Here is a 20664-nt window from a genome sequence, read left to right as displayed (position 1 = left end):
CCGGCCACTTCCGGCCAGTTTTTGGGGTAGGTCCAAGAACAAAAGTGGCTCCAAATAGGGTGTTTTACCTAGGATAGGAGTCTTGAGCCGATATGTTGAGATTTTGTCCCGAAGCGTTATCGCTTTAGGCACCACGCGCCGGCGTGGGCGCACGTGAGCAGTAGGGTGGAGACCACAGTCAGTCCTAGAATGATCTCCTAGTCCTCACGAGCGTGAGATTTTGCGGATCTTAATTCGGATATCGTTTGAACCCCGAACGGATCTCGCCTACTGTGCGATTTCCGGGTTCAATACGTTTGAACCGTTGGATCGTAGTTAATTCCAAGTATGTTAATCTAGACTTTCCCAGGATCGTATGGTATTTGACAGATCGTAAAACGGAGTCCCGGATACTCCAGAAATGTCAGCCCTAGAGTGAGGTTACAAAAACAAACCGATGTCCGGAGCAGGAAAGAACTACGTGTGGCTTGATCCTCGAGAAGGGTACGTAGGCAGCCTACGCTATCAGTGCAGCCACGAATCGAGTCCTCGGTTGTGTTATTGTTTTGACATTTTAGTCATTTCGACCCACACGTTTACTGGTGTCGATTTTAAATGTGTTTCGACCCGGATTCCAAAGTGGAAATTGGGTCAGTCGCTTCAATTGGTATCGAGCATTAGGTTAACTTCAGACACGCATTACTTATGCATCCGTATTTTTTGCTGGACAATTATTATTGTTTTTTTCAATTGTTATTTCAATTTTATTTTATTTTTTTATCGAAGGATTTGAAAAATTTGTTGAGGTTGAAAAACTTGTTATACATGTTATTATATGCTTATATGTCGAGAATTGAGGTTTAGCAAGATCAGTATTTAAGTATCGGTTTATTCATCACCTTTATATTTGTTCATGTGATTAATTGTGTTGTAAGGGTATAAATTTTTTATTGGAATGATATGCTCAGCAGAGAGTAAGGTGGTTAACCAACTAGCTAAGTAATTGATGCATAGATTCAGGGGTTGAAAAGGAAGAAATTTAATTTTTGGTTTTCATCAGATTTTGGTGTGTGTATATATATATATATGGATATATTTTATGTTCAGTGGAAAACCAGTTTATTGAAAGTTTATGTAAATAACAGATTATGGTTTTCAAACCCACCATAGGATACCCCCAGTTGCCTTGAGATGCAGTTATTTTGCTCCACGAGTTCGGGGCCGCCGTGTGGTGCCTGATCGATTATTTTGCCCCACGAGTTCGGGCGCACCGTGTGGTGCTAGTTTGGCTCGGATTGAGAGGTGTCTCCGAGACTCCTGGATCAGGACTACGGTCCACGAATCCACGATTTGGGCTCAGGTTGACTTTGTGTCACCGAGACCGCCAGGAATTGATTATCGTGAATGTGGATCAGATATAGGGGTATGCCTAGGTGGAGAGAATTTCAGTTTTGAGATGCTTTTAAACTAAATTAAGGATTTTATACAGTTACCACTATTTGCTTCAGTATCACAATTGTTTTACAAGCACTATATATATATATACACATATATGTTTATTTATAAATCTTAAGTGAGGTCGATATAAAGATATCCAGAGCTTGCCTATTTTCTCTTAATCCAGTTTGTTTTAATTTATCTATGACTTTAATTGTTATTATTGGATATGGTATTAAATATGTTGCCCCACGAATCTTACATTATCCGGATCGTGGGAGCTGAGTGCGGATCGAGTTGACTAGATGTCTCCGAGTCCAGAATTACGAACATGATGAGTTATACATTCAGTATTTTTCGGTAGAATTATTATTTGATAAGTCATGCATGAATAAGAATGCACAAGTTAGCATGTTGAATTGCCAGAGTATCTTTGTTGATCAAGAAGTTGAGATGAATTTTATTAGCAGATTGATTTATTTGAATTGTTGTGGCCTGAGGCCAAAATATTATGATGCTTGATTATTTGGATATGATTTAATGCATGCTGGCAGATGAGTTATATAAATATATATCCTTGTTTTACAGGCCGAATATTTTTGGGAATGCTCAGGAGGCTCTAATTTTGAGAAGTCGACTTGCATTTGGTTAATTTACAATTAAGAAGGGCAAATTAGTCTTTTGTGCCAAACATTAGCTGTGTCAGATACTCGGAGGGAAAAAGGGGTTTTAGTGATTATCATTAAGGGCAGCAGAGTTTTAAGTCTATCAGAAATTCAGTAAATTAGCAGATCTTTTCAGAGTTTTATATTTCCTTAAGCCAGGTATTCAGATATAAATGTGTGGCCCTCAGATTTTATTGATTACCCTATAGATCTGATTATTGAGATGCAAGTAGTGAGTACAGTACTAGAGGGACAGACTTGAGAACCCCGGGTAACAGATGTAGGCTTAGTACCCATCACTCGAAAAGGTGAGGGTAGACAGATATAAATAGGTTGCTCTCGGATTTTATTATTTGAATTATAGATGCAGATACTCAGACTTATAGTTGCAAACGAGTAGCAGTTGTGGGTCCAGTACCCTCACTCCCTTCCGTTAGAGGGAAAGTAAATTTCGAGGACAAAATTTTTGTAAGGGGGGTAGATTGTAATAACCCAAACCCAAAATTAATATTTAATTATTAATTTATTTGAGAAAAAGACAAAAATACCCCTAGAATATTTTATTAGTTTAAAAGTTGACTTTTTGACCGGGAAGGAATTTGGGGATTTTAGTTGTACCGTTGCGTAGAGCGCGACGAAACGAGTTCGTAGACATGTAGTGGACTCAAATCGGAATTGTAACGAAGGAGTTACGATCAAAAGAAGTTCAGTGGCATAACCGTAAATATTTCGAAGTTCAGATTTTATAAACCCAGATTTTCCTGGTTTTCGGGAGAGGATGAGCCGACTTTGGGAGCTGTTTTCTCTCAGCTCCGACCTTCGATTCAGGCAAGACCAGTGCCAGACGAACCACCAAACATCCCTCTTCCAACTTCAGCCCTTCGCCGCCTCTATCTGCCGCCATAGTCGCCGGAAACAGCCGCGAAACAGGCGGTGTTCGACAGTTTTTTTGTAAACTTTCGCCGGCTCGTTCTCCGTCATCCGGCCACCATTTCCGGTGATCCAGGTATGGAAACTCATCTATTTCTCGAGCCCTAGCTGCTGGTTGGGTAGGATTTCAGAAATTTCTAGCGTAGATAACTCGATCTTGGATCCAAAGTTTAGCCAAATTTCGGGTTGAGATTCTGGCCACTTCCGGCCAGTTTTTGGGGTAGGTCCAAGAACAAAAGTGGCTCCAAATAGGGTGTTTTACCTAGGATAAGAGTCTTGAGCCGAGATGTTGAGATTTTCCGGCGAAGCGTTATCGCTTTAGGCACCACGCGCTGCCGGCGTGGGCGCACGTGAGCAGTAGGGTGGAGACCACAGTCAGTCCTAGAATGATCTCCTAGTCCTCACGAGCACGTGAGATTTTGCGGATCTTAATTCGGATATCGTTTGAACCCGAACGGATCTCGCCTCGTGCGATTTCCGGTTCAATACGTTTGAACCGCTGGATCGTAGTTAATTCCAAGTATGTTAATCTAGACTTTCCCAGGATCGTATGGTTTTTGACAGATCGTAAAAGCGGAGTCGGATACTCGAAATGTCAGCCCTAGAGTGAGTTTCAAAAAACAAACCGATTCATGTGTCCAGGAGAAAGAACTACATGTGGCGATCCCTCGAAAGTGGCGAGGCAGCCTCTGATTGCTCAGTGCAGCCACGAATCGAGTCCCTCGGTTGTATATCTTTGTGACATTTTAGTCATTCGACCCATGTTTACAGTGTCGATTTTAAAGTTTCACCGGTTCCAAAGTGAAATTGGGTCGGTCGTTCATGGACCCACCGGACCCAAGACTCTTCTTGGGCGGAACCGCGATTGAGATGCAATGCCTTCTTCATCCTCGGCGGCTACATAAGTGGCGATCTGCAACGCCGCGGCGAGTTGGCATCGGGTCGGTGAGTCAAGTGAGAAGAAGCGGAAGGCGATGTGAAAGCTAGAGCCTTTCCGGTGGATGTGTGGTAGGCGGCGAAGATCTCAAAGGGAGCGCATAATATTATCGACACGACTGCAAAGCAAAAGAAGCTGTGGTCGGTGGAGAGAACAAAATTTCTGAAAATGTGATATGGGTGCAATCAATCGACAATAAAGATGTATTTATATGTGATAGTTTTAAAAATTTTGGGAAGGGGTGGTATTTTTAGTTAAAATTATGAAATTGGTGGCATTGGAGGCTATTTCCCAAATTATAAGCTTATAGACCCTAAAAAGGAAGAAAAGGAAGTAAATTATAGGGAAATGGCCTTCTATGCCACCATTTTCATAATTTTAAGTGAAAATACCACCCATTCTCAAAAATTGTAAAACTATCACCTATAAATATATATTTATTGTCCACTTATTGCACAAATATCACTGTTACAGAAATTTTGGTCCCTCTCAGCTCCCTATTCACTCTCTCTGCGTTTGCTTGCTCTCTCTCTCTCTCTCAGCTCTCTCTCACAGTTCTCTCTTCCTCTCTCGCTTTCTCTCTCCATCGACCACCACCACTCTCTTTCTCCCTCTGTCGCGAAAACCTAAACAGACTCTCTTTCTCTCTCTGCAGTCAATGTTAGGGTTTGTTGAGGGGGTTCTTGAAGGTGAAAGAGAGGGTTTCTTCGTTAAATGCTCTCTCCCTTCAACAATCTCTCAATTCCCTCTCTTTTCATGTCTTCAATCGACGTCTTTCTCTTCTCCTCTGCTCCTTCAGTGGCCTCAAAAAACCCTAATTCTTGGTTTCGATTCTGACTTTTTTCACATACTTCCTCCTCATTCTCAATCCTCTCAGACAAAATTCGTGCTTTTCTTTAGGTGTTTATGGGATTTCCAATTTGGTTATGTGCGCAAAACGAGTGATTCTAAGGTAGGTTTTGTATTTGTTATTGATTAGTTTGTCTTTTTGTATGGTTTTCATTTGAGAAGGATAATTTCACTAACCTGTGACTGATTTTGTGAAGTTTAGTAATTAGAGAGATTGGAAATTTCTGTATTTTAACTGTGAATTACTTCATGCTTGGATGAAACTTCTATTGGTCTGATTGATTTTGCTCTATTGATGTAGCCTCTCCAATCAATTTCCAAGTATGGAATTGCATAACAGAGAGCAGAATGGTCGGGTTGATGATTTATCAGTTTCTAAGGTAAAGGGGGAACTACATAAGTGTTTGAATGAGCCTGTTACAGTTGCTACGGTCTTGTTGCCTCGTGGTTTAATCAATTCAGGGAATCATGCTTTCTCAACGCAACGCTCAGCTCTTCTATCCTGTTCTCCTTTTGTTCACAGGAATTGAGAACTCGCAAAGTGCCTAAGGTTTCTTTTGTTTATTCGATTACTTTGCATTTACGTGGTTTTAGTAGAATTGCAATTTGCAAATAACAAAATTGATATAGATTGCTGATCTCAGAAAATAGGAAGCTACCTTGCCTATGCTTGTTCTTTTTGTGGCTAATCACTTAACTAATATGTTGTCCATTTGAATTTGAATTTATATAGATTGGGTGCATTTGCAGAGTTCGTCTCTGAATTTGACATGCCTAGTGGTTCAAGTTCAAAGAACAAAGATGCAAGTGTTCTTGAGACTGGTAGGCCTTTTAGCCCTGCCATGTTTGAAGGCATTCTTTAAATTTTTACTCCAGATGTACGAACTAGCATCTCAGGCAGGCCAAGGTGTGTATCTGATCTAGGTGAATAATTTTCTGTTCTAGGTTTTGTCTTTTTGTATTTTTTTATTTCTCTGTTGAGCCTTCTTATTGCAAATTTAATCCTTGATGGTATTGCTGGCTGAAATTGTAAGGCACGATCATTGCAAAAAGATTTAGACACATGCATCTATTTGTGGTCACAAAAGTTGTCCTTCCTTGCCACTTTTTTTCTTTTAAATCCCTTATGCACTGTTTCCTTTCTTTCCTTATATTAATATCTTTTCACTATTTCCAAATAAACAAGAAAGGTCAGACACAGCACAATTTTGTTACTTTGTGATTCTCATAAATCTTGTATTGATCGGTAATGGTTTTCCTTCAGATTATTAGGCTTGTTTGATAATTCTCATGCTTTACACTTTGTCTGATGGCTTGAAAAAGTGCCACTGCCTGACATAGCCCATGACTAAAATGTTACAGTGTCTCCACTTAAATTGTTTATTTTCTGAAAACATGTTACACTTTTTTCCAATTTATTTCTCTGTTTGTGGTTTATTACACTGTTGCAACCCATTTAATGTGAAATAATGGGTTAGACTGAGATATTTTAGAAGTTAACTTGTGATCGGTAAAATGTTGTAACAAATAGGTTAACAATCTTCTGTACTATTCTAAGTTCGCCAATATTTTCATGGACCAAGGAAAGAAGAAACCTAGAACACCTCAAGAGTAATTACCAAAGGGTTAAATTTGCATTGTTTAGTTTCTTCTCTGTCTAGTATAAATATTTATGTCGGCATGTCTATATTCTACTTTCACTACAAGAAAATGGGCCTTAGTTGACACTTCATTCTTTTATATATCTCAAGTTGTTTTTCTGATTGGATATTGTGGGTGCTGTTATGGATTCTTATTTTGCCATTAATTTCAGTTATTTCTATGAACCATATGATTTTCATTTTTGAGACCTTGAGTAGGACAGTTTCTGGTTTGGTTTGCCTTTGTATCTCTCACACTAGATGCTGATAAAGCCTCCTTCCAAGGAAAATTCCATTTAGATTTAGTTAGGATTTTATTACTTTTTATTTTTATTCGATAACTCGGTACTCTAGTTTTTTCACTGGTTTTTGATAACAAGGATGATGAAGTGCGAGTCAGCAGAACAAGTGTGACCTTATTGTCAATCTTAAAACTTCAGCAAACCAAAAAGTAGGTAAACTTAGTTTTCATCCCTTTCAAGCTTGTTGTGGTGCTTTGGATTTTGGATTGCCATATACAATTTAATAAGTTAAGTTCTTTACTTTCCTTTTGGTCTTGGCAGTTGTTGTGGTGGGATAGTGTAAATTTTAAATCCAAAGCTTTTGACTTTGATGATGGTAATAAATTTGCTCGTTTTATTAAAATAATCATGAATCATCATTTACAACATAGGTCAGATTACAAATGTTGGTACTACTATATCTGCTTGTTTTTGTAATTAGTGGGGCTAATCCTGATGGAAATCAGTTTGGTCCTGCATAAGTCCTTCATCCTGATGATGTCCTTGCTTTTTTTTTTTTTTCCTCATTATTGATACCTTAGAATGTATAATGCTTTTGTCTAATATATGTACGCATTAAATTTGTTTGCAGGTTAGGAGTATCAGTCTTCGTAGAGAAGGTGCTGACATTCATGTAGATGTTGGTTTGTGTATCACTCAGATATTGCTTAAATATTTTACTTCTTTGAAGTTCTTTATATGCTTTAATACGAGAAACTCTTGAAGATTGAGTATATGAGATGGAGAAATAGAATAATCTCTTTTAACTTTGGCAATATCTAATTGTTTTTAGGTCACCAACAAACTCAAGTGTAAGAACTCAAATGGGTTTCATTGGTTTTGTGTATTTGGATCGTTTTTCTGATTGGATATTTTGGGCTCTGTTTTAGGTTGCTTGTTTGCAATTAATTTTGGCTATTTCTATGAACCCTATAATTTCGTACGAGAAATTCAAAAGGGAAAGAAGGTTTGACTAAATTTTCATATGGCCCTTGAAAGAATGCATGTCCTACTTGAACAAGAAAAGTATATGATCGTTTTTGAGTCTTTACACTCTTTGGCTGACCTTGTCCAAGCAAGTATTGGATGTTTTATAGGAACAACAAATTAGTGAAGTACTCATCCTAGCTTCAAATCCCTTTGGGAGGTAAAAATGATAACTAGGATTTTAGTTTAATAGAAGAAGTCACTATTTTGTGCAGTGTATATATTGCTAGAATTTATCATGATGCACTATGTAAAGTAAAGTAGGTTTTATACCAATATTAGTCCTATCACGGTTCTTGAATATTCATGTTAATGACTTTTCTTGAAATCTTGTACTTGATAATTTCTAATTTTCTGTTTACATGTTAGAAGAAGATATTTTGTCTATTTATATATTCTTCCTTCGGATGGTGCTTAGGATTTATAAGTTTTGGGAAGTACTCATAATTGTACTTTACTTTGAGTAGGAATTTTTCCCAGTTTGCAAGAATTGTTCATCAAATTTATATAAGTTTGTAGATAGCACAAGCATGCACCTTTGAAGAAGCACATATGCGATTCTCATCCAACCAATTTCATTGTAACAAATTATGTATCTCTGACTCTGTTTTTTCCCTCAGGCTGGATTAGCTCTTGGAGAGTTGCGAAAGGAAAATAATTCCTAAGAAGCCTTTGGCCAGTAACTAATCCACCTTCAAGTCAAGAACATCTTTTACATCCTCAACTTTTACAGAAGCCTCTCCGCCCATTCCTTGCTCGAGGGTATTTTGACGATGTAGGAGTGTAAAATGTGATTCCATTAAGGACGTCGTGTCCTTTTTGTAATATGTTGTAGATTATGAATATATAGTGGGAATGTGGAGTTTTTGTATTGCCTTTGGATTGCTCCCCTATTGTATTTGTATTGTCATAGTATTGCCATTGTAGTGTCGTGGTATTGACTGGTTATTGCACTTATATTTCTTTCTTATCACCTGTTTTTTCAAGTCTATCTTGTGAAGGAACTTATAAGGATATTTTGTAAAAGAAAACGCTTGATTGTATTAGTTTATTTTGTAAAGGAAAATGTTAGATCATTATTCATTATCATATAAATAAGGTATAACAAGCACCGTATATGTATCTCTTCAATATGATTGATTCGTGTTCAGCTATTGCTGTAAGAATGTGATTCCATTATTGCTTTTTTATTGATTATTTATTATTGTAAGAATGTGATTCCATTAAGGATGTCACGTCTTTTGTATAAATCAAACTCATAGTTGCTTTCCCTGCAACAAATTATGTTCATTAAGAAAACCAACCAAAAAACAATAAACAAAAGCAATTTGTATATTGTATTTGAAGGGATGTATATAATGCCATAGTCTAACTGAAGTTGTATTAATTTATGTCGAGCCGTCCTTAGCTTGGGGTGGTTATCATTATCAGTATAGAATTTTGTATTTATAATTTAAAATTCCATTATAATAAGGTGGAAAATGTGAAATGTGCATCATATCTCAATCTCATCATTGTGTTTGCAAAATGATGCATGCCTCAGCTACTTTCAGTGTCAACAATGTCTCCAATTTCATAGGGTATGTATATCATTGGCAGGAAAAATGTAAGGGGAAATGTCTGATATAATCACTTTCTATTTCTTTCTGCAGTTTCTCTTGACAATTTCTGTTTCTTTCCCCTTTTCTTTTCAGATTACACAAGAAAAAGAAAAGCCGCGCCCAACTTGTTTATTGTATTTGTATTGCGTTTTTATTGCGTGTCTATTGCCACTTTATTGCTTGTTTATTGCTATCGTATTGCTTTTGTATTGCATGTCTGTTACCACTTCATAATCTACGTGCCATTACTTTCATATGGTTTTCGTTTATTGCTTTTTGGTTGGTTTTCTTAATTAATATAATTTGTTGCAGGGAAAGCAACTATGAGTTTGATTTATACAAAGGACGTGACGTTCTTAATGGAATCACAATCTTACAATAATAAATAATCAATAAAAAAGCAATAATGGAATCACATTCTTACACCAATAGCTGAACATGAATCAATCATATTGAAGAGATACATATACGGTGCTTGTTATACCTTATTTATATGATAAAGAATAATGATCTAACATTTTCCTTTACAAAATAAACTAATACAATCAAGCGTTTTCTTTTACAAAATATCCTTATAAGTTCCTTCACAAGATAGACTTGAAAAAACAGGTGATAAGAAAGAAATATCAGTGCAATAACCAGGCAATACCATGACACTACAATGGCAATACGATAACAATACAAATACAATAGGGGAGCAATCCAAAGGCAATACAAAAACTCCACATTCCCACTATATATTCATAATCTATAACATATTACAAAAAGGACACGATGTCCTTAATGGAATCACATTTTACACTCCTACATCGTCAAAATACCCTCGCAGCTCTTTCTCTCTCTTGGCTATCTCTCTGTCTCTCTGTAGTGCAACTCTCTGTCTCTCTCTTTGCTCTCTTTCTACAGCGCAGCTCTTTCTCTCTCTGCCTCTCTCTTTAGCTTCGTTCTGTCTTTTTCTCCCCCTATTCGCTCTCTTGCTCTCTATCTCTTTATTCATACCTTCCTTTTTTTGTAAATTATTTTTCAGTTGTTATTATTTTTTAAAATAATTTCTTACAATGTCTTATGGTGCAATTATGATGCACCTGACTGCCTGTTTTTGAAAGGCACGTTGTTTCTTTCTCCTCCTCTTCTTCTTTTTAAATGAAGTATGGCTTAAACCGTAAACCCATTGATGAGCTGTAGTCAATATACATACAATATAATAGCAATATTAGGCCAATATACATACATTAGAGAATCAATATTAGGGCAATATAATCGCAATACGACAGCAATAGCATCACAATATACATGCAATATGGTGGCAATATGCATACAATATGTATACAATACATAGGCAATATTAGTACAATACACATGCAATAGGACAGAAATATTAAGTCAATCTACATACAATACACACACATCCATTACAGACTACAATTTAGACATGGAAAATAAATCGCCACCGAACCCTAACAATACTATCCTGCGAAGTAAAAATTATTTCTTTCATAAAACTTGAAAATTCAATTGTTATTACATAGTCAACCAATCTTTGCTCTAGTATATACACACTTCCTACCTATAATTATAAATAATGGAGAGCTCACAAATTCTACTAATTTGATCTTAACTTCATCAATTTGTTCTTCGGTGTATGAGTTAGTGCTCTCTTCTTGCACATTTTCCAAGCTGTTATATTCTCCTCCCGTGTAGCAATATCAGCAACAACAAGTTATCTACAGATCTGAAATCATAACTGCAGATGATTCTCAATTAACAAAGAGGAAAACCATTTTCTTTTATAACTTTGGTTTTGGAATATATAACAAAATGCAATAGTTCAAACTCAGCCTCGGCCTCAGAACAATGAAATACCAGCAAAAGGAATCAAATTAGGGTATGTCCTAAAACTGCTAACAATATGCATACCTATAGCATACTATATTGATTCTTATGCCCCAAAAAATGAAAGAATAAGCAAAGCTTACCAATTTATTTAAACTATTAATATCTCTTCAAATTCTGCAACAGATTACAACTGCATTAGCGCAAAGTTGTTTCACAGCTGTGGGTGGCTATCTGTCATTATGCAATCAACTTGCACCACAGTGAAAAGCAATCTTCTAGGAGTGAGATGTCATACTTACAGTAAATGCATCCAGCAGAGGTACCAGCAGCGTTGGTATGAAATGTTCCATGAAACAAACTTTAGAATCTGTGATAGAAATAGACAAACCAATTAGGTGTGTAAATTTATGCAATAAGGGGAAAGCATGAGAAGTTCACCTTTTCAAAAGTAGTTTCCCCCATTCCTGTTTTGTAGAGTTCATAAACCATGGCAGTCAAAAATATTTTACTCAGCCTGGAAGAAGTTTTCATCACCTGCCAGGAAAAAACAAAGAAAAGAACTAGCATTAATATATCTCTGAAGAAGGTAGAGAGAATTTTTATTAAATTTTTTTTTTTGTTCTTCCAGATACAACATAGATAAATAAAACTTCCTTTCAACCCAATAACAATTTATGCAGCTAAAGTTGTATGGAGTTGAATGCTACTAGTGCAGAAATTCACTACTTTAAACAAGCATCAGATAATTTGGGTCCTGAAAGCCATTTTTCACCATGCTCTCCTTTAAAGAATGGCACTTATAAGATTTAGCAAACACCAACTGACACCATTTTCATCTTTGTTACTCGACCAAAAAACTATGTAGCTATCTGGATCTCATGTATTTCATATTAGGAATGCATATTAACGTAGTAATCACTGCGTCATATGCCTCACTCAAGGGTATTGATTACCTCTTCTAAGATGTAACATACCATTTAAACAAAAGAAGTTTCACCAACAGAAATCATTTTTCATCATGACAGTAAGATATAATCTGACTCACTTGAATATGAGGTGCCTGGAACATTTCTTGTATGGCTGCTTCAACCTCTGCCATTCCAACAAGTGATTTTCCTGCAAAGTAGGTACATATAAATCATGTAAGTGACAAGAATTAAAGCCTCAAAGCAAGATAATAACGCTCCTAAACAAAGCAAGCACATAGAGTTTAAGCTACATGAGATGTTGGTGCTTAATAATACCAATGTAGTAACAGAGTATTTCTTTTGAAACTTCAGGATACAGGAAAGAAGAGAAGTTGACAATTCTAATTCCTTGGTTGACCAAAAAAGAATACTGGTTTAAAGGTTGCTTAATTTTCATTTTTTCAAATAAAAGAAAATGAAACAAAACAAATACCAAAAACAGAACAAAAAAAAGAAAAACATGTATTATTTGGTATTTAAACCAGCTCTTCTATGACACAAACTCTCATTATAGGACCAGTTGGCCAATGAAAGGCCATGTTTTTTTTCTCTGACAAAAGTAATATTCTAAACTACTCTAAATTGACAAAAGCAAGCTCAGAATTGCAAGTCATGTTCTTATAGAGAAGTCCAGTGAGTTTATTTCCAGCAATGTCAAGATATTTAATGGAAGGCAGTGACAACCATGATAATCATGACAGCTTAAGCTACAATAGGAATGTGCAGTAGCAGAAGCCTAATTCAGAACAATTCAACAAGAAGACATCAGGAAACAATTTATTGACTTCAACGTATAATGTAATGGAACATCCTATCAATTAGTGGCAACCACAATCATGACTCCAATATGCCCTCCTTTCAAATGTAAGGAAATTAATGAAATTGGCACCATCCCTTCAGTTTTTCCTTAACAAAATCAGAGGTTTGTATGTATTGTATGTGTTATCAATATCAAAGATAAATGAATAAATAAACCATCAAAACTGTAAAAAATGTTTCTTACACATGTACAATTAAAAAATTAAAAGTTCACCTCATAAACAGAGTTGTCTAACTATCCATACACAAAAAAGACAAGCAAAAGCTTAAAGAGTTAGCTTATAGCAAAATCCATGGCCCCATTTCTCTAAACCACACCTGCTGGTGGCATGTTCCCATCTTCACTCATTTCCCGCTTTGTTTTAAGCATACAATGATCAAGCACAAAATAGCAAACTTTTAAAGAACTCATATTACACCACATATGGTTCCTTGCCCTTTGTTTAGACATTGAATATTCATCCCCAAACTGAAATTCCAAATAATCACAAGAGAATATGAAAAACAAAGAGAACTTATCCATATCCAATATGCAAGCCCTTAAGTTAGCAAACAGAGTTAAAGCAAAACCAATTTTAGTGAAACCCCTAAACCCTATACCCATTTCAGAAAACCCACTAAACCAATTTCAGAGAAACCCCCAAACCCTAAACCAATTTCAAACAACCCCGTCAACCAATTTCAAACAACCCCGTCAACCAATTTCAAACAAACCCATAAACCCTAAGCCGTAAAAGAATTCGATGAATAGTACCTGTTTGCTGTGAATGATGGCGTTGTTCTTCGATGAACAATTTGGGAGAGGCAGAGAGAGAGACGAGAGATGAGAGAGTTAGAGCTGAGAGACGAGAGAGTGAGAGCAGAGTGACCAGAGAGTGAAGATGAAGAGACTGAGCGACGGAGAGCTGATGGGCGGGAGGTAAATTTCAGAAAATGTGTTAGGAGAGCAATAAGGGTACAATAATTTTATATTTATAGTTGATAGTTATAAAAAAATTGGAAAGGGATGGTATTTTTAGTTAAAATTATCAAAGGGGTGGCACTGAGGGTCATTTCCCAAAAAAATTTGGAGCGGCTGAAATGAAATGTTAGGGTTTAGCGATCGAGTGTGGCAAGGCGTAGACTGGGCTTAAAATGGAGAATCAGCCGCTGCCACATGTTAACATTTATTTTTAAATAATATAATTTAAAATGTTCGGTCCGGTTTTTGCGGTTTTTCAAAAATTAAACGGTTCTTACGGTTCATGGCCGGTCGGGTTTTTACTTCATGGATTTTTATTATAAAACCAACCAAACCACCGTTCGCGGTTTCTGTTTTGGTTATAATGGCCACCCCTACAACGAAGTATAATATCATGATTCTTCTATGGGTATACTAGTGATTTGCCCCTTGAATTTGTACCTAACTTTCAATTAACCCCCAATCCTTTGTTTTTAGAAAATTAAGGAGATGAACTATTTTTTTCCTCCAATTTCCCACCTACTGTCTAAATCCTCAACATTTTGTTCACCTGTCCTTGTGTTTACTCCTATGATGGAAGGGCAAAGTTCCCCACTGCCTTGAGAATCATAAACTGGTCAACAAGTCGCTTTCTTTGGTGTGCGGCGTGCTCTGAAAATTTCTAGCAGACTTAGTTTGGAATGGATAACTTGCATCCCAAGTTACTGATTTCTGCAAACAAACGATTGTGAATTTGGGTGAGGAATATCTCTCAAGTAAGTTCTTTTCCTGCCTCGTGAAGACTTTAACAATTTATCTCAAGATAAAGAGGTTGCCTTGGCAGAATGGTTGATGGGATTTAAATTTTTAGGCTGCCTTTTACAAAAATATAACAGTGAATACTTATGCTAGAGAAAGATGAAGGGACAGGGACTTTATTTCGCCGAGATAGAAGGTTCGATCGATGGAGATGCCCGGGGAAACGCTGGATGGACCATTGACAAACTTGATCGCTAAGCTTCAACTTGTAAATCGATACAAAGGTGATTCTGAGCTTTGATGTACCTCATACTTTTGTGAAGCTTTTGAGTGGGCGCTGCAGTTTTCTCAATCGCAGGCAGGAGTACTGTTTTTGAGGGCTTCAGTGGGCTAGAGACTACTGTGAATTTTGTTGATTTTTTCCATATTTGGAGGAGACTCAAACCTGCCTGTTTTGGTTTTTTGCTGAACCAAATTTGTAACGAGAGAAATCTCGTTTTGAATGACTTGCTTCTTAAATCTGGATTTTGGGAATTCGATCTGGCTGGTTTCACTTGAAATTCAAGTGGGCTTGTTGGTTGATTTTGCGGAACTTGTCTTTTGACGGTTTTCTTGTGTAGGATCTTTGTTTGATTGGGTGATGAATTTTTTGTGTCCTTTACCTTGTTCACTCCTCTTTGTATTTATAGTGAAAATTAATAATGGGCGGCAAATCTCTTTCAGAAGATATCTCCCCCCTTTTTTCTCTTTTAAAATGGAAAGAAAGAAAGTAGGATTTTATCAGTTTTGGCAGATAGGCTTTCAATAGATAGGCAATCACTTTCCTGTTTTTCTTGAGAAAGAACCTAATCTCTCTTCTTAATTTCAACGCCCCTTGTGAGATTTCACCGTGATGGTTATTTACGGACAGCTCCTACTTTCCTGCTTATCTCTCTCGAGCTTGTAGCTTGCTTATCTCTTTGGGAGAATTACCCTCTCTGTAGAGTAAAAAGATCTCTGATTTAATAATATATATATATATATGTATACGTAAGGGGGATTTTTATTTTTCAAGGCTTTTTCAGAACACTGATGGCATAAACTTTTCAATCACTTTCTTATGACAAGTTGCCATTGTTGACTTTCCTTCATCCCAGAGATGTCACGTGGGGTTGTTTCCTATTTCGGGCTTCCTCCTTTCTATCTCAATGGGGTGTGAGGCCCGAGTTTTGGGCTGGGCTTTTCTTAGATTTTAGGCTTCATTTTACTGGTGGTGTGTCAATTTTTAGGCCCAACGACTTAAGTCTGAATCGTTTTTGGAACGCAGTTTCAGACTTAAATGACATGGCCATTAAATTGGCCCGTGGTAAATTCCTCCGTTATCCCACATCTACCATGCTTCCCCACTAATCTAGTGCCCGTGTGGCGCAGCTTTTCGTTACTAGCCCTTTATTAGCTAGTCAATATCAGATGACGCTTTGTCTTCTCCATGTCGCTGTCTTCTCTTTCCCACGTTTTAGGCTTCTTTAAAAGAAGAAAAGACAACCACTTCTGTTCACCGAAAACCTAGTACTTTCAAACTTCGTTTCCCCAGAGCTTTTCGATACTTTCCTTTTGCTAAGAAGAATAATTCCGAGAAATGTCTTCCCGAAATCTCGTGCTCAATCTTCCTCTGTTCCAGTTCTTCCAGACTATATTACTGGGGCTGGGATTGATAAGCATGCGATAGAGGTTAGGAGCAAGCTTCATCCTTTTGCCCAGAAAAACCTAGATGAAAATGTCCTCCATTTGTTCGAAAACACCTTGGTGCTGGGGCCTCACTGGTTTGGCCCCGTTCCTCCCGAGATGGCAGAGTGATGAAGAAGGATGCCTGAGGCCCTCTATGTTTCGAGAGCTCTTCTGCTCTGGCTTCTCATTCTTGGGTTAGCAAGAATTTGAGTCGTTCGTTCCCATCCAGTGAAGTGAGAAATAGTCCGTCAAGTGGGCTGATTGGATTGACAGACTTCTTCCTCGATTTGGGGCTCACTGGAAGCGGGCTGGAATTTATGACGCCATACTCCTATCCGGCAATCTATCAGCGAGGATGAGAACACTCGCTTTGCTCTGTGTTTACGGAATTCGCCAAGTAACACTTTTGATTTTCGTATAGGCCCCATGGCTCCAACTCTGCTGGATATGGCTCAGATTTTTGGTTTTAGGCCTCATGGAAGACCTTGATGATGTTGGTGATTATCACAGGAAGAAGGACCAGCAGAAGCTAGCCAAGCCATTCAATATTTCCCACGATCAACGATTGCTCCTTCTCCAATTATCTCGAAAATTTAGTCTTTGAGAAGGACAAAGATTAGCGACATATGTTGTTTCTCCTGTATGGTGACAGTTTGTTTTAATCGTTCTTCTGCAGATTCGCGAGTATAGACATCGGCAAAAGCTCGCATAATCATATGCGATGTTAGACTTGGGCCTCGATTCTCGGCCCATCTATTCAGAACTCGCATACCGCCACCCGAGTATCCGCCTAAATCATGCTCGCTCTGGTGCCTTACGGATGATTGGATCGGCTGCGAGTCTATTTTCGAGTTAAGGTTTCGGATATAGTTACGCACGAGGATCAGTTACGGCTCAACCATTGTTGTCGTGAAGTCCCCTGCGGTCAATTGATGAGTACACGATGATCTTGGGCATTGTACCAAGAGGTGCTGCAGATGGCAAGTGGTGATCGGAGAACCTATCCTTGGTTTCCAGCACGGACATCGTTTGAAGGATCGGAAGAAGAATGCGCAGGCTGATTTTAGGAAGAAGTTCGAGTGTGACCTTACCCAGAGATCGCCTCACGGAGGAGGAACCTCCAAATTATCATTTAGGCGGAAGTCTACCATCCCAACTTTTGTGCAAGCGCAGCTGCCCTCGGCTCATACCCTCAAGTCATCTGAAGTCGTAATCTCGGGGCTCTTCTTAGAAGGCGCGAGATGACTTGGAGGTCCACAAAGATGCCGGTGTGCAGATAAATAAGATCAACAATAGTGCGGATGCCCTTTATCCTTCATGGGAATTGAACTCCTGCGAGTTCTGCGAAGTTCGATGCTTGGTGGAAAGCCAGATTCCGTGATCGCCTGCCTCTAGCACCGCACTTCAGGTCCTTTTTAAGGGCTGGGACAATTGGAATGTTCATACAGACGAAGAGACTCACAAATTCATGGTGCAGACCATCAAAGACATCAACATGCAAGTTATAGAAGGTAATCTCTCAATTCTGTCTGTTGTTGCCCATTCTGTTTTTAGTGATGATGCTAATCTTTTCTGTCTGTACTCAGATCCCTCTTTGACAAAGAATATAGGCAGCCAACCAGCCCAAAGTGGAGAGGTGTTTGGTAAGTTGTGATGTTTGTTCAGTTTCTCCTACTACTCCTCTACTGGATCGACCCTTGACTTTTGTCTTCTGCATAGTTAATTCTATTATTGCTCTTTGGGGATGCGGAGCTGCCCTCGGGGATGGAGAAGAGGAAGAAGAAGAAGAAGAGGAAGATCAGTAGAACAGACTCTGTTGAGGCCACTTCTCTGTTAAAAGAAAAAGAAAAGCGCCCGATCTATGACTCGGTATTCTTTGTGATTTCCTTTTTGAGTTCTTCATAATCACTGTTCTCACTGACTTATTTTTGTACATTGCAGTTGGAAATCCTTCTCCTCCTCTTACTAAGTCAAAAAGACTTAGAAAGAAGTTTGTAGAAGAATACGTGGCCGAGGGAAGCGTTCCTACCACCATACAGCACGGATGACGATCTAAGAGAGGCTTTGTGTGGAGCAAGAAAATGAGCCTGGAAGAGCTAGAAGAAGTAGGAGAGGGGCCTCAAGAAAAAACCAAGTCAGTGGAAGAAGAGGTGAGTCTTTATATCTGGGAGTATTTGTTCTCTGCTGCACTTTGATTTATTACATGCTCGACTTGTGCATTTGTAGGAGGAAATTCTGCTGAGGTGATAGCGGAGAGCATTGCCTTGGCTCGGAAGCAGCAGGAAGATATAGGGACAAGGCTAACTAACTCAGAGGTGGCCTCTTTGATTATCCAGAGGCGGAACATTCTCGCTGCTCCAGCTGAGGATAAGCGGAACAATCCGGATCGAGCACGGGGCAGTGCAAAACAAGTGGTTCCTGCTCCAAACCGTAGTAGAAGTGGCCGATGTCGTTCCTGGGTTTATGGTGAGTTCTGTCCTTACTCGCCTTTTCCCATCTTATGTGGTTTCGTTCTGTCCCTTTGTCCCTCGACCCTCAAATCTTTACAGGTAGAAACACAAAAACTGCTGGGACCTTGGCGGTGAGGACTACCCTTTGCAGCCTCCGATTGTTGCTGTGAGTGTTTTTTGTACTTTTATCTTCTTCTTTCTGTCTCTGCCTTGTTTTTGACTTGTGCTTCCTTCTGCAGATGCCTATTCATTCCCTTGTGTTCATTTGCCACGGCTTCTTTTGTGACCGGGTGGCAAAATTTGAAGCCATGGACCTAGATGCCCACTAGACAAATTGAAAAGCACAAATTGGAAAAGCTCAGCTCCCCTATTGGCAAAATAAGGTCCAGGGCAAGTGGAAGAAGCAATGGAGAGATCAAGATCCGCAGCCATCAACTAGAGCCGATGAGGGCAAGGAGGTCTTTGACCGGTGATGAAGGATCTGGATCTGCCGCATGCATGTAACATGGCCCCAAAACCTATCCTCGAGATGAGCCTTGCCTTAGCGAGGATGTGCTCAACCTTCACGACCGTTATGAAGATCTGAAGCCTACCTTCAAAACCTCCGAAGTTCTAGGCCACTCATGAGCCAACTTGGCTGATTTTGCAAAGGTATGCGAATCTGGACCGATGGTTGTGGGGTATAAAGAAGCCAAAGCTCTGTGGATAAATTGAGAAACAGACATGCGGAGCTTCAAAAACACCGGCAGAGCGTCGGGAAGTGCAAAGACAGCTCGGGCTGGATTGAGCTCTAAGACCAAGACCACTTTCCTTGTGCAGAACATGGTTGCAGCTTCTAGGCCAGCCCTGGAGATTGCAGAGGCTTCAATTCATCAGGGTGTGCTGCTTCGAAAGGAACTTTCTATCAAGAAGACCAATCTGCAAGAGACCCTTAGAAAATTAGGATTTTGACTTTGCTTTTCTTATTATTTCTTGATGAACAGCTTGTCATGGGGAAAGCCCTATGACTTTTTTTATTTTAAATAAAGTTTATTTTTGTTGCAATTCTAGTTTTTGATTCCTAATTCCTATTGACGAAATAAACAGGACAGAAGTAGAAGTAAAAGTACAGAAGGGAACAAACTTAAAATAATTTTTAGAACAAAGGTAATCTTAAAAGAATCAAAAGATCTTCAGTGTAGCCTTATGTCTATCAGGGTCTGTTTGTATGCAGCCTGTGAATCCCACATGGTTGGATAAAACTTTTTTAACCATTTGCCATTGATTGGGGCAGTATGAATTTCTCCGTCCCTATCTTGTAACCTATATGCCCCCATTCCAAGGATTTGGTTGATTATGAAAGGGTCTTCCCATGTAGGTGACCATTTTCCATAACCAGCCACATGTGTTCCAAGGGCAGAACCGCTTTCCACTATCTCTCCTTCTTCAAAACTCTTGTTTTGACTCTTTGTTGTAAGCCCTGATACACTTGTTTTCGCCAGAGTTTGTTGAAAGTGTCAAGTGCCGCATCCAATCCTTCCAATTCCGATGGCACGGGAGTAGTTTCTCCTCCTAAGTTATGTTGGTGAGCATTGAGGGACTGAACGGCCTATCTCCATAGGTAGAATTGCATCATGGCCGTAGGTTAACGCATAGGGTCATGCCGTTGCTTCTCTTTTGAAGTTCTATATGCCCAAAGAGTCTCTCGAGCTTCTCATGCCATTGTTTTGGATTCTTCTCAAGCATTTTCCTGATAATGTTGATGATCACTTTGTTGCTTGACTACCGCCCATTGGCTTGGGCATAATAAGGAGTGGACTGGAGCAGTCAATTTGAATGCCTCTCGCCATGTCCAAAGATTTTCTAGATATGAAAGAGGATCCTCTATCAGTTGTGATTG

The 20664-nt window shown here is 38.7% G+C and overlaps 1 protein-coding gene and 1 long non-coding RNA gene across 7 annotated transcripts; one reads left to right on the top strand and one right to left on the bottom strand.

The window, feature by feature from the left end:
• The first annotated feature begins 5323 nt into the window (after window positions 1-5323).
• LOC103337145 (uncharacterized) lies at window positions 5324-8748 on the top strand. Its single transcript, XR_016122383.1, has 5 exons — window positions 5324-5347; window positions 5548-5704; window positions 6792-6888; window positions 7311-7338; window positions 8326-8748. It is a non-coding gene; the product is annotated as an uncharacterized LOC103337145 (long non-coding RNA).
• Window positions 8749-10781: 2033 nt separating this feature from the next.
• Window positions 10782-13722, bottom strand: LOC148915272 (origin of replication complex subunit 1B-like). Of its 6 annotated transcripts, none has more exons than XM_089041592.1 (5): window positions 12188-12260; window positions 11581-11676; window positions 11442-11509; window positions 11283-11316; window positions 10782-11050 (listed from the first exon to the last, which is right to left on the bottom strand). In XM_089041592.1, exons 1-4 carry the CDS (start codon window positions 12239-12241, stop codon window positions 11310-11312), a joined length of 225 nt encoding a protein of 74 aa, XP_088897718.1. In that variant the 5' UTR covers window positions 12242-12260; the 3' UTR covers window positions 10782-11050; window positions 11283-11309. The 6 variants fall into 6 exon arrangements, 3 of the variants coding, with proteins under 3 accessions (XP_088897718.1, XP_088897719.1, XP_088897717.1); XM_089041593.1 differs by having other exon boundaries at window positions 10782-11038; XR_016122095.1 differs by lacking the exon at window positions 12188-12260 and adding an exon at window positions 13684-13722 and having other exon boundaries at window positions 11283-11509.
• Window positions 13723-20664: the final 6942 nt, after the last annotated feature.

This window comes from Prunus mume, linkage group LG7 (genome assembly GCF_029339155.1).
Source record: "Prunus mume cultivar Tortuosa linkage group LG7, ASM2933915v1, whole genome shotgun sequence".
Classification (NCBI taxonomy): Eukaryota; Viridiplantae; Streptophyta; class Magnoliopsida; order Rosales; family Rosaceae; genus Prunus; species Prunus mume.
This window is presented reverse-complemented; position numbering and strand designations above follow the sequence as displayed.

Coding starts and splice junctions, on each gene's coding strand:
- LOC148915272 (XM_089041591.1), bottom strand. CDS start 12,241: ATGGCAGAGGTTGAAGCAGCCATACAAGAAATGTTCCAGGCACCTCAT. Junction 11,677..12,187: donor TCCAGGCACCTCATATTCAA/GTGAGTCAGATT, acceptor TTTTCCTGGCAG/GTGATGAAAACTTCTTCCAG. Junction 11,051..11,441: donor CTCTGCTGGATGCATTTACT/GTAAGTATGACA, acceptor AATCATCTGCAG/TTATGATTTCAGATCTGTAG.